Source organism: Emys orbicularis, chromosome 2, assembly GCF_028017835.1.
Source record: "Emys orbicularis isolate rEmyOrb1 chromosome 2, rEmyOrb1.hap1, whole genome shotgun sequence".
Taxonomy (NCBI): domain Eukaryota; kingdom Metazoa; phylum Chordata; order Testudines; family Emydidae; genus Emys; species Emys orbicularis.
Window position 1 is genome coordinate 281,141,696 of NC_088684.1, and position 12,494 is coordinate 281,154,189.

Genomic DNA, 12,494 nt, shown 5'->3' on the forward strand with positions numbered 1-12,494 from the left:
CTTTAAGCACATGAACAGTCCCACCGACTTCCATAGGACTATTCACATACTGAAAGTTGGGCATGTGCTTAAACACCTTGATTAACTGGTGCACACAAACTACAAAACCCTAGTAAATGAGCCTCATGAAAGGAATTACACAAGGGCTGGGATGGAAGGAACCCAATGCTCAATCCCTGGGCCAGGCAGCTTGGTATCCCTGCCATTGTTCAAAAACTGGCTGCAACTCCAACACGTCCCCTACCTAGGGGACTGTGGCTAATGTATCTGCACACCAGAGGAACCTACAGCCTCTCTCAGACCCTTCCCCCACCTGCTTCTCTTTCCCCTTCAAGCCTACTTCCCCATTGAAACTGCTACATTGCAGGGCTTTCACCACCCTTTGCATGTGGGGGTAGAAGCGCTTAGACACCACGACAATTGACTTGGTAGCTAAGATTTCACCCTGTGGTGAAAGAATGGGCCTGTGGTTTTTGATACATCCATCAGAAAACATTGCAGTTGCACACAAAAGGGCAAAAAGCACACCGGAGTAGAACAAAAATAGGCTGCCGTGAATGATGATTCCAGCGTTGGCCACAGCGGGGTCAGAGGTGGGGGAGGTCTCTTTTCAGCCATCTCAGCACAACACATTTGAGAATGCAATGAAATAAAACTTGATTAATTAGGAGTTCAGATGGCGGAAGAGCCAAGCAAAAATGAAAACATAACAGGCCTGATTCTCTTCCCACTTCCTCCAGATTCACATCAGCATTAATGCCAGCGGAGTTATGCTTAATTTACACTGCTGTAAGTGACAGGAGAATCAGGACAAGTACGTTGCCCTAATCTGCCAGCACTCACATCTGAGAACATTAAAATGTACTTAGTTTAAAAAGTAGATGAGTGGGACGTATTTAAGAGGAAAGATTAGAAACAAGACCATCTGAACTAGGATCAGAAGGGGCAGGGATTGACTGGGCCAGGAAGATGAACTATTCTCCCACTCCTATAGGAAGCAGTCCAACACCCTATAAGGGGGAGGGATAGCTCTGTGGTTTGAGCCTTGGCCTGCTAAACCCAGGGTTGTGAGTTCAATCCTTGAGAGGGCTACTTAGGGATCTGGAGCAAAATCAGTATTTGGTCCTGCTAGTGAAGGCAGGGGGCTGGACTTGATGACCTTTCAGGGTCCCTTCCAGTTCTAGGAGATAGGCATATCTCCATATATTATTATTACTCGTCCAACACCCGCTGAAGTCAATGGAAGTCCCATTGACTTTGACAAGAGTTGGGTGGGTCCCATACTCAGTCACTCCCCTGGTCCTCTAAATTCATTACAGGAGCAGTTTGGAGAAACTTGCTAACTGTGCTATACCGCTGTGACCAGTCCCCAGGACTGTCACTGTGGCACCTTAATTCATACTTTTTTAAAAAGTGAAAAATGTTAGCACTTAAAAAGTTCTAATACTTACGCAGAGTGAACCATAAATAATTCATTTACTCCACATGCATCTGCATCATTTGAAATGCATCAGTGGTTCTATCAATATAGTGCAATGAATTTCCATTATGCGGAATAGGCTTGGGGACATCAGGGCTCTCAGGGTGTTGTTGATCTGAGCATTATTACTAAAGGTAAACTGAAATAAATTACCGCTGCTAGTACAAGACAACATTTTTCAGCATGGTAAATAAAACATATTAGTTCTAGATCATTAAATTCAATATCAAACTTTAAAAGAGCCTAGAGATTTATTTTATAATTGTATTAGTAAAATATACAAAAAACTAATGTGATGTTCAGCATAACAAAAAAAAAGGCTTTGCTTTGTTTAGATCTCAGTTATTAGGTAACATTTTCGAAAGTGCTTGTGACTTAGTCAAAAGCCTTTGACTTGCAATGAGAGTTAGGCTCCTAAGTGCCTACGTCACTTTTGAAAATGGGACTCAGGTCCTTCTGAAAATTGTACCCCTTGTGTCTCTTCATGTAGGAGGAGGAATATTATGTCAGTGAGAAAGGGTAGTCTTGTGAACTGGGACTCAAGAGAACAGGGCTCAATTTCATTACTCAATGTCTCTGTGCCTCAGGCCTCATCTGTAAAATGGGGATAATAGTACTCTCTTTCATCCTTTACTGTCTTTTCTGTTTAGATTGTTAGCTCTTTGGGTCAAGGACCAGCTCTCACTATGTGTTTGTACAGTGCCTAGCACAATGGGGCTCTGATCTCAGTTGGAGCCTCTAAACATTACCATAATACAAAAAATAAAGAACCACGTGTTGCCAGATGTCACAGTAAACACTAATTCAACTGGGGCTGGAAAAACATCCTGTTGTAAATAGCAGGCACTGGCGGCACACTACATCCAGTCAATTGCAGTAACCAGTGAAGAGACCGCTGTTATGTTTCCCATTTACAAAGAAAACGTGTACTTTTGGTGTGGGTGAAATGTACTTGAGGAAAAGCAACAAAGAACAAATGTAAGTCTCAGTGACCAAACGTACAGTATGTGATTCATTCGTTAACAGTCACCTGGACATGACTCACAATACTGTCTCCCTGTGAAAAGGGAGGGAAACTCCTGAGATCTGAAAGTGCAGCATACAGAAAACAGACGGACAGTTTTTTAACTCCCCAGCACGTAATGACACTGTGGCGATTTACACCAGCTCAGAATCTGGCCCACAACATTGCTCCCCTACATTTACATTGCTACATACACTACAACTGCCATATTTTTTTTTTCTTTAAGGCTGTGCCTACTCCCACTGAGAGCTGAACTGTGATCCTGTCCCCCAGAAGACATCTCGTGGGGCTGATTTAGATCTTTTTCGTCTGTAGTCAGCAGTCTGGAAACCATGGGGAATTATTAAAGATGGGCCATGGAGACATGAAGATTCCTGTGCTGCTCTGAATTCAGGAACCAAAATCTTTAGGGTTTGCATCCATGAATTCAAAAACACCCCAACTCCTCAAAAATTCCAAGGGTTCAGAGTCAACGTACCAATTTTGTCTCCTCTCTTGAATTTATGAAAATCATCTAACTTATAACTACCTGCCATTACAATAAAAACACACAAACCAACTTAAAAGAGATACTCAAAGTCTGAGGAAGATCTGCACTCTTAGCACTTGAAGTGTAGCTGTGTCACACTCTGAGGTCAACTCTCATCTCATAAGAACATAAGAGTGGCCATAATGGGTCAGACCAAAGATCTATCTACCCAGTATCCTGTCTTCCAACAGTGGCTGGTGCCAGATGCCCCAGAGGGAATGAACAGACCAGGTAATCATCAAGTGATCCATTCCCTGTCGCCCATTCCCAGCTTCTGGCAAACAGAGGCTAGGGCAGGGGCGGGCAAACTTTTTGGCCTGAGGGCCACATGGTAAATTGTATGGAGGGCCGGTTGGGGAGGCAGTCGTGGCCTGGCCCCCACCTCGTATCTGCCCCCCCAGGACTCCTGCCACATCCAACCCCCGTTCCCTGACGGCCCCTCTGGGGCCCCTGCCCCATCCACACCTCCCCGCTCCCTGTCCCCTCACTGCCCCCGGACCCCCGCCACCCCATCCAACCCCTCCTCTCATTCCTGCCGGCCTCCCCGGGACCCCTGCCCCATCCAACCACACCTTCTCCCTGCCCCCTGATTGCCCCCAGAACCCCTACCCCTGACTGCCCCCATCCAACCCCCCCTCCTTCCTGACTGCCCCTGCCACCATTCAACTCCCTGTTCCCCCCCCAAAAAACCCCACTCCCTATCCACACCCCCACCCCCTGACCACCACCCTGAACTCCCCTGCCCTCTATCCAATCCCCCTGCTTCCTGCCCCCTTACCACACTGCCTGGAGCACCGATGGCTGGCAGCGCTACAGCCGTGCCGCCTGGCTGGAGCCAGGCCACACCGCCACCACACAGCACAGAGACTGGGTCAGGCCGGGCTCTGCAGCTGCGCTGCCCCAGGAGCTCACAGCCCTGCCGCCCAGAGCATTGCGCCGGCAGCGGAGCAAGCGAGCTGAGGCTGAGGGGGGACAGCAGGGGAGGGGACGGGGGCTAGCCTCCTGGGCCAGGAGCTTGGGGGTCGGGCAGGACGGTCCCGTGGGCCGGATGTGGCCCACGGGCTGTAGTTTGCCCACCTCTGGGCTAGGGACACCATCCCTGCCCATCCTGGCTAATAACCATTGTTGGACCTATCCTCCATGAATTTATCTAGTTCTTTTTTGAACCCTATTATAGTCTTGGCCTTCACAACATTCTCTGGCAAAGAGTTCCACAGGTTGACTGTGTGAAGAAATACTTCATTTTGTTTGTTTTTAAACCTGCTGCCTATTAATTTCATTTGGTGACCCCTAGTTCTTGTGTTATAAGAAGGAGTAAATAACACTTCCTTGTTTTCTTTCTCCACACCAGTCATGATTTTATAGACCTTTATCATATCTGCCCTTAGTCATCTCTTTTCAAAGTGAAAAGTCCAAGTTTTATTAATCTCTCCTCATATGGAAGCTGTTCCATACCCCTAATCATTTTTGTTGCCCTTTTCTGTACCTTTTCCAATCCCAATATATCTTTTTTGAGATGGGGCGACCACATCTGCATGCAGCATTCAAGATGTGGGCATACCATGAATTAATTCTCTCTGTTAACTACTATTAAATCAATGGGATTACATCGGTATAGGTCAGAACCACACACTTCCTGCATTCAAGCCCCAATTCAGAAAAGTGCTTACGCATGTTCCATTTACTTCAATGGGATTTTTGTCCTGAAGAGAGATGCCTTCTTGTGTTGGGACTTTAGAACCTGATCCAATGCCCACTGACATCAATGAAAAGACCCCCAAAACCCACTGAAGCAAATGGATCAGAATTGAGAGATTTCATTAGCTGAACTGCTTTGAAAGCAAATCACTGAGACCATTTGAATACTGCTAGCCATGCAACATGCTTACCATTGGCTAGGCTAACAAACTCTTGTCTTTTATAACAACACAAAAAATAAAATGAGAGAGTAATACCCTTTAAAGGAAATCTGGTAGACGCGAAAAGAGCCAAGAGCATCAATTTTTGCAATCTAGCTTTCAGATCTCTTTACATTAGAGTGGTTTATGTTGTGTTGTTAACAACAAGGGAAGAATGGGGACAAGGATATATGACACTGTTACGGTTTCAATTATTTTGTTGGAATCCCAAAACAACCAGGGTTCTTTCCACCCATTAATTCCCACTTTTACACACATCTTTCAGCGCTATTTTCTACTAAGCTGTGTTAGTGTGAAATAGGCTTCTTCAGTGAGTCCTAAGGGAAGAAGAACTTGCATTTTGAGAACCAAGAACAGCTGGGTACAACAGGACAGAGGGTGGATGGGGTAGTGGGCAAAGCATGGACTAGAACTTTGGACTACTGGGCTCTATTTCAAGCTCTTCCACTGAACTGTTGGTCATCGAAAGCCTGATTTACCAGTTACCCAGCTGTACAAAGAGTGTAATATTTCCCTATCCAAAGGGGTATTGTAAGAATTAATTAATGTTTGTTAAGTGCTTTGAGATTCTTGGATGAAAATTATAGTATTTTACTGCAAGACTCTGCTCTCAGTTACACTGGTGTGAATCTAAAGGAATATCACTGGTTTCATGGAGTTCCTCCAGATTTACACTGGTGTACCTGACATCAGAATCTGAAACATAATTATTATAACCACCACCAAAGGGAAAATCATTTAATCAGAAATGTTTATAATGGCTTGACCAATGACAGCTTAATATTTTTTTTTTACTTTTATAGAACCTTAGATTATTTGGGTATGATCTAAAGCCCACTGAAGTCCAAGAGGGTCTATTGATTTCAGTGGGCCCTGGATCCAGATCTTTACCAACAATTCAATGTGGGAGTTATAATGCCTGCCAAAAATTAGAGGCTAATAAAAACATATAGCTATTACCAGCATGCAAACAGTTTGGGAAAGCTTGTATTTGCACAGGAAAAAAAAAAGAACATTATTGTGCAGAAAAACACATGAAAGAAATTAGTTTTTGAAAACCTCTAAGTGGAGCTGGAAAATTCTCCTGATGTTTGTTCAAATAAAAAATATATATTGCGTTATCATCCCACAAATATTCTAGTGGCAGAGTTTAGGTGCAAAAATATTCATAGGAACAGGATATTATGAAGCAAAATAATCAAAGAAATTCACCCGGGGCAAGGAATGTTTCATAATAGGTGTCTGTACAGTGCCCAGAGCAGTGGAGCAGCCTCTTGATTGGAGCCTTTAGGCATGAAAAGGTTACGTAATAATGCTAAAGAATGGTTTCTGAACTCCTAAATGCAAGAAGTATTTCCACCTTTATTCTCCCCATAGATTGCAGTACTGGGAGAGACAGTCCAACAGGTGTGCAGAAACTGAAAACGGGCACTCACCAGCCAGAAGTCCTCTGGCAAGTCGCCGATTGGTTGTAGTGACAGACACTGCCTGCAATGGCTTCTCCACCAGTGGCTAGTGCAGCAGAAAAAAAAGTGGATGGGGATGGCCAGAGATGGATGTGCTGAGGGTGACTGGGGGATGCACTGATCCAGCCTATTCCCTTGGCAATCTCTCTCTCCCCACCCCTCTCCGGGGATTAAAATTGCTCCCACAGGGTAGACCCCCTCCCCCCCCAAAAGGCAGATTGCAGCAGCGAGGACCTGGTTCAGCTCCAATTAAAGTCAATAGAAAGATTCCCGTTCACTTTAATGAGAGTCAGGTTGGTCCCTAAATGAGCGGTACAGCACGTTGTTGTTTCATTCCAGCAAGAGCTGATTTAGATTGTAGTAGATGCCAGTGGGGGGCTGGAATTTGCATCTGTAGAACAATTTCCACTGCTGCAAATATGGTGTGCATTAATTCTGGTATTATTCTGTCTCTTCCCCTTGGTACTGGAAAATATAGATTGCAAGACGGGATAAAAAGAATACATCGCTCACATACAAGGAGCAGACCAGCTGTTGCTGGACCACTGTGTTGCTAGTTGCCTAGCAACGCTTCACCTCTCTGCCTGAAAAAAATATTTTCGCGAGGGAATACATTATGAAAATATAAATCAGAAGATTTGTTTATGGTAAAATAAAGACTGACCATGATAGTGCTCTAACCATTTGTTTTGACCACCTGTTGCAACTTGTCAGCTACCATGATTATAAGCTGTTTGGGATAGGGGCTGTCTTTTTCACTTCATGTCTGAATGGCACCAACCAACAGCCCTGATTGGGGCCTCTAGGGGTTACTGACACATATGTGATGCTGTGTATAATGGAGAAATATAATTTACACATTTACCCTGAGGAAAGCTGGAGTAAGAATTTGGGTACTAGAGACACAAGTCAGGAGAAAGAGTAAGAAAAGGAGGGAAAAAGAAAGACAGGAAGAGGAAAGAAAAAGTGAGAGTAGAATTATTGTCAAGTGTGCGTGTAAGACTCACCACTTATCCATTTAGCCTCTGGGTCATGAATTTTGAAATCAGCACTGAACAGATCTTCCACTGTTATCTTTTTCTTTTGAGATAGGCTGTTATCTTCAACTGTAAAACATTCAGAAGGAAATAGGCGTTATTCCTAATTTGAAATGTATCTGCAAATGCAACAGTTGTGAATGGCATATAACTCCCCATGCTGAGCTCTTCCACATTTCAGAATAGATGGGAGAACACCATGGCCTGAATTCTCAGTCATGTTAAGGCCCCTGTAGGCAGGCTGAGTGGTATAATGGGACCTTAATGTAAAGTCAAATTTGGCCCAATATTCTGAAATTCATATATACTGTGTATTAGGAGCAAAAGCCTGGTCCCAATGACTACAAAAGGACCAAAATCTGATCCAAAGTATGTGTTTCTTCTGAACAAAACTTGTTTTTTTTTTAAATGTATTCGTCATAGCAATACAAATTATTGAAGAGATTGTTCTAACACCACTGGTTAAATTATGCCATACGTTAAACATTCAAACAGTGGGAAAAGAAAAACAAAACACAAGTCTAGATTGAGAAAGGTGGTTAGGCACCTAAAGATATAGATTGGTTCTTGGTGGGATTTACAAATTATTTCAAGGGGAATTAGGTATTAAACTGGGCTTTTGCAAATCCCACTAGGTGATTCTCTGCATCTTTAGGCTCCTTTATAAATCTTCCCCCTACTCAGGTACATTTATAATAAAAAGACAAAACTTCATTTGCAATAACTGTGAAAACAAAGCCGCTCTCTGGATTACATGCACATAATTTTGAGACTCTGGAAGACTTCTTAGTAGATGGCAGAGGGATAGGCTCAGCATCATTCACCAATACTGTGTCTCCTGATGATGCTACTTCTATTGCCCTTCCTTCCCCACCCCCAAAAAATGCTTCCTGCATATCTTGGATGCTATCATCACAAACTCTCATGAACTAGGACAGGACTCCCACTATATATCTTCACATAATAGGAGGAGAATCAATTTCAACATCAAAAGGGTAGAAATCTTGGTACAGAAGACCACAAAACAGTAGCAACTGCTCTATGGCAGAAGGACTTAAAAAGAATCCTTTGAGTCTGGAACTCATCCAATGGTACACTGAGATACAATAATAGGGAGACAGGGGAATTCAAACATAAATGCGAGCAAGTCTTTCATTGTCTGACACTAATTTCACACAATGAAATGTCAAATCTTCATGTATCTTCAGGTATGAACTAACTTCACTTTTTTAAAACAAAGATTGCTTTGATGTGTAATTCTTCAGGTCAGGTGTTTGAGGCACCAGCTGATTGCCTGAACACAGCTGGCTGGGGTTGGGCCAAACGCTGTCTTTTCAGAAGCTAGCCTCATTGCTGTGGAACAGGGGTGGGGGAGGAGACAAAGAGGAGAATAGCAGAAGCAAAAAGAAAGCTGGTTCCTGTACTATTTATTCTCCTATGGTGCCCCATCCCCACCCTTGTAATGGAGTATTGAACACATATTGAAGGTGCTTATGCAGTGAAACTTAAATACAGGGGGCCTAACTGGTGCACTATACAACAGAGGGATTTTGTACCAGCTGCTAGAAAACAGAACTAGTGGGGGCATTCTACTGAAGAGGCAGAACTTCTCAATGGCATTAAGATGCTATCTTCTCAGCACTCTTCAGCAAGAACCACAGTATTTTCATGATTCCCCTTCTGCTCTGAATTCTGAGTCTCTTGCCCATCTTTAGAATTTGCTGAGACATACTTTGGCTAGCCTGAGACTGGTACAGATAAAGCAATCTAGTGCCTTTTTTGGGGTGGGGGAGGAGCCAGCAGTGACATCAAGATTCCCAGACATTGCTGACATTTTTTTTAAAAGGCTTCTGATTCCAGTGTGTAATGCAATATGGCATGTAGGATTCAAGGAGTTAAGTGAGTGTCTCCTCTGTGGGGCCTATTAAAAACTGAATCCATACGGCATTGGAGGTCTGGTGACAATCCAAAGCAAGTGCAGAGAAGATCAACAGCTTGTGATTCTTAAAGGAAAGTTAATATTATCTGGGGTATAATTAATGTCTGCAGTGTTTAATAAGCACTCAGGAGTCCGGATGGTTAGAGGGAAGGTACAGCGCTGTTATTAGCTTGGCACTGGACATATGAAGTTCACACCAGGCATGGTAGACACTCCCATACGAACATGACATCTCATTTGTATAGTCATTTCCACGCCACATCTACACAAACTATTTCATGAATACATGATAAAGGATCTCAGGCCAATGGATGAAGAGCATATACAATATCAATGGATCCTAGATTAGGTACATAGCTGGGTGGAAAATAGAAAATTATTGCTTTTCATAGAAAAACTAAACAACAGTTTTTTGGCTGAAAACCCCCTTTTTGTCCTGCAGTTCTGGGGCAAAAAAATTGAATGTTTTTCAATCAGCCCTTAGTATGCATATTTATTCCTCAAATGCACAAATAAAGCCACATTTTGGAGGTCACTAGTGCAGGTCTATCTACTTCTACAACATCACTGTAGGATCTGATTGCCTGAGGTGTGCTGGTATCATGTGGCCCTAATTTTCTTTACTACTGTTTAATATTAACTTGCTATGCATTTATATACAGTGGAAACAGACTCCTTGAAGCCAATTAAGGGAGGAGAAAATGGCTTTTTACTTCACTAATCTGCAGCTACTGAGCAACCCAGAGCTACTTAGTAATAACTGTGAAACATGTTTTGTTTCACTAGCAGGTGTTCAAACATCCTGTACCACCTGTACCAGGTTATAACATGTTCTTTCAGTTTTCCTATTTTCAAACTATGATTGAGTCTTTAATTGTTTTACTTGATTTGGCCTCACTCGCTACAGGAACTGAAATAGCCTAACGCAAATCCCCTGTCAAACCCCTCTATGCAATAATATTTTTCCATGCTCTTCACATTTTTATTAAACCAACAATATAGATTCTGAGGAACTCAAGGAAACAGATCTCTTTAATTAGTGATAAACAGCAGGGTGCTAATACTTAGTACCTGGTGGCAACAAACTGGGTAACCAGAGTAGGTGGGGGAGGAACGGTAGAGCTGCCAAAGCCTAAATAGCAAGGTGAGCCACCAGTTGAGGGGGAAACTATTTACTGGGAAAATCCACTCTGGAACGAACATTTGGATATATACGTTGGGTCCCTAGTCTTCCAGCACAGTCATAAGGACAGACACTCCCTTGTTTCAACATTGGAGCCTGGGGATGGGGATAGGGATGGGGTGGGGTGGGGTAGAGGGCATGATCCTTCCCTATCCACACAGGCCAGGGACAACTGCACTCAGACAAGCACCGGGACCACTCTCTCTATATAGGGCCTGGGCAATCCTAACACTCCAAAGGAGTGGAGGATTAGGCGGCACTATTGTTCCCATCACACACACAGAGCAGCCTTGCTGTGGCAGTCTCTCCTTGAGCTCCACACCAACACGCTAATGGGTACAACGTAGCCCACAACATACTGTGGAGAACATTAACCTCAGTTAGTGTTGGCCTATGTACTTTCAGGTTGGAGACTAACCAAGGACCCTGTTCTGTGTTTTGAGCAGCTGGAATAAGGTGCCTTGAGCCAACACCACACACTCACAAAGCAATACAAACAAAGCTTCCCCTGACCAAGCAGGGCCCAAAGGTCTTTCCCCTTATATCTCCCTATACTGCACCAGCCACAGGAACCCACCTGCTTCCCACAGCTCCACCACCAACCAAGTTCTCTCAGCCCTTTATAGGAAACATGTGACTCCTTCTCAGCTGGGTCTGATTATTGAAAAAGGCAGACTGGGCCCAGACTCCCTAGCCTTTAAAGACTCCCTGTCACACCTTACCACAGCTAGAGCTGTAAAACCCAGATTTGTGCAGCTAGAAAAATAGGATTTCTGGTGTCTTGCTGGTACACGGAAACTGATATCCCAGCAGGATACGGTGGCTTTAAGCCACCTTTGCATGCCTCATATTCTGGAAAGGTTACTCTAACTTATGCTCAGGTCCCCTCTGGGCAATTACAACAACAGGAAATTCAACAATAGAAATTCAGAAAATAAAATGGAAAACACATATGAGGGGGTTTTTGCCACTGTTTTAGAACAGCCTGTGTGATGCTAGGCACACTGGGTCATGCTCATGGCTCACCGACTGTGCAGCTACTGGTAGTGCTCAGTGAGCTAATGCTTTACAGTGACTGCCTTTCAGACTCTCTCTGTGCCTGTGACATCTGCTAAAAATTTAATAGGGAATTGGATGCACTTACTTATACAGTTAAAGGTCAGACTTGAAGGGAACAATCTTGAAGTGTATCTCCAGAAAGTGTTAAAGACTAAGGGTACCTCTACACAGCAGCTGGGAGGTTTCCTAGCATGGATAGACAGACATGTGTTAGCTTTGCTTGAGCTAGCATGCTAAAAATAGCAGCAAAGCCGGGGTAGCACAGGAGATGGCTCGGACTAGCTGTCTGAGTATGTATGGGGGGTGGGGGAGGGTCTGGGCAGGTTTGTCTCTGAGTTGTCCCCCACACAATCCCCAGCTATGCTGCTATTTTTAGCACTCCAGCTTGAGCACAGCTGGTGGTGTCTTGCACTGGGAAGCATGCTTCCAGCTGCAGTGTAGACATACCCTAAGAGGAAACATGCATAAAGTCATTGCTTAGCTTTGCTTTCTGAATACAGAGCCTGATCCTGAAGATCTTCCTTAGGCAAAACACCTACTGAAGTCAATGAGAAGTTTGATTGAGAAAGCACTGCAGGATTGGGCCAACTGATAGCAAGTCTCTCCTACTTTGTTTTGATTTACATATTAGTTTCTATCACCTTTTCTGAGAAGGGAGCTAAATATTGTTGGGAAAGTATCAATCCTACAACACTGGACTCAAGCAAAGTTGGGGGGGGGGGTTCATTGATGTGAATGCGCAGCAGGAACTAGCCTGCATTTCAAAGCAGGTTGGAACAGCTGCACTCACACAAACCTGTATTTGAAGCCACAAACTACTATGGGTTTTGTGGGCAATTTTGCACAAGCAGATACTCA

General features: G+C 43.8%; 1 protein-coding gene across 2 annotated transcripts in view; it reads right to left on the bottom strand.

Moving 5' to 3' along the window:
- Positions 1–12,494, bottom strand: part of DPP6 (dipeptidyl peptidase like 6) — a 607,069-nt gene that overhangs the window by 258,480 nt on the left and 336,095 nt on the right. For both annotated transcript variants that reach the window (XM_065398031.1, XM_065398032.1), the window contains one exon: positions 7,426–7,524. In XM_065398031.1, coding sequence (XP_065254103.1) covers positions 7,426–7,524 — 99 coding nt within the window. The remainder of the gene's footprint in view (positions 1–7,425; positions 7,525–12,494) is intronic.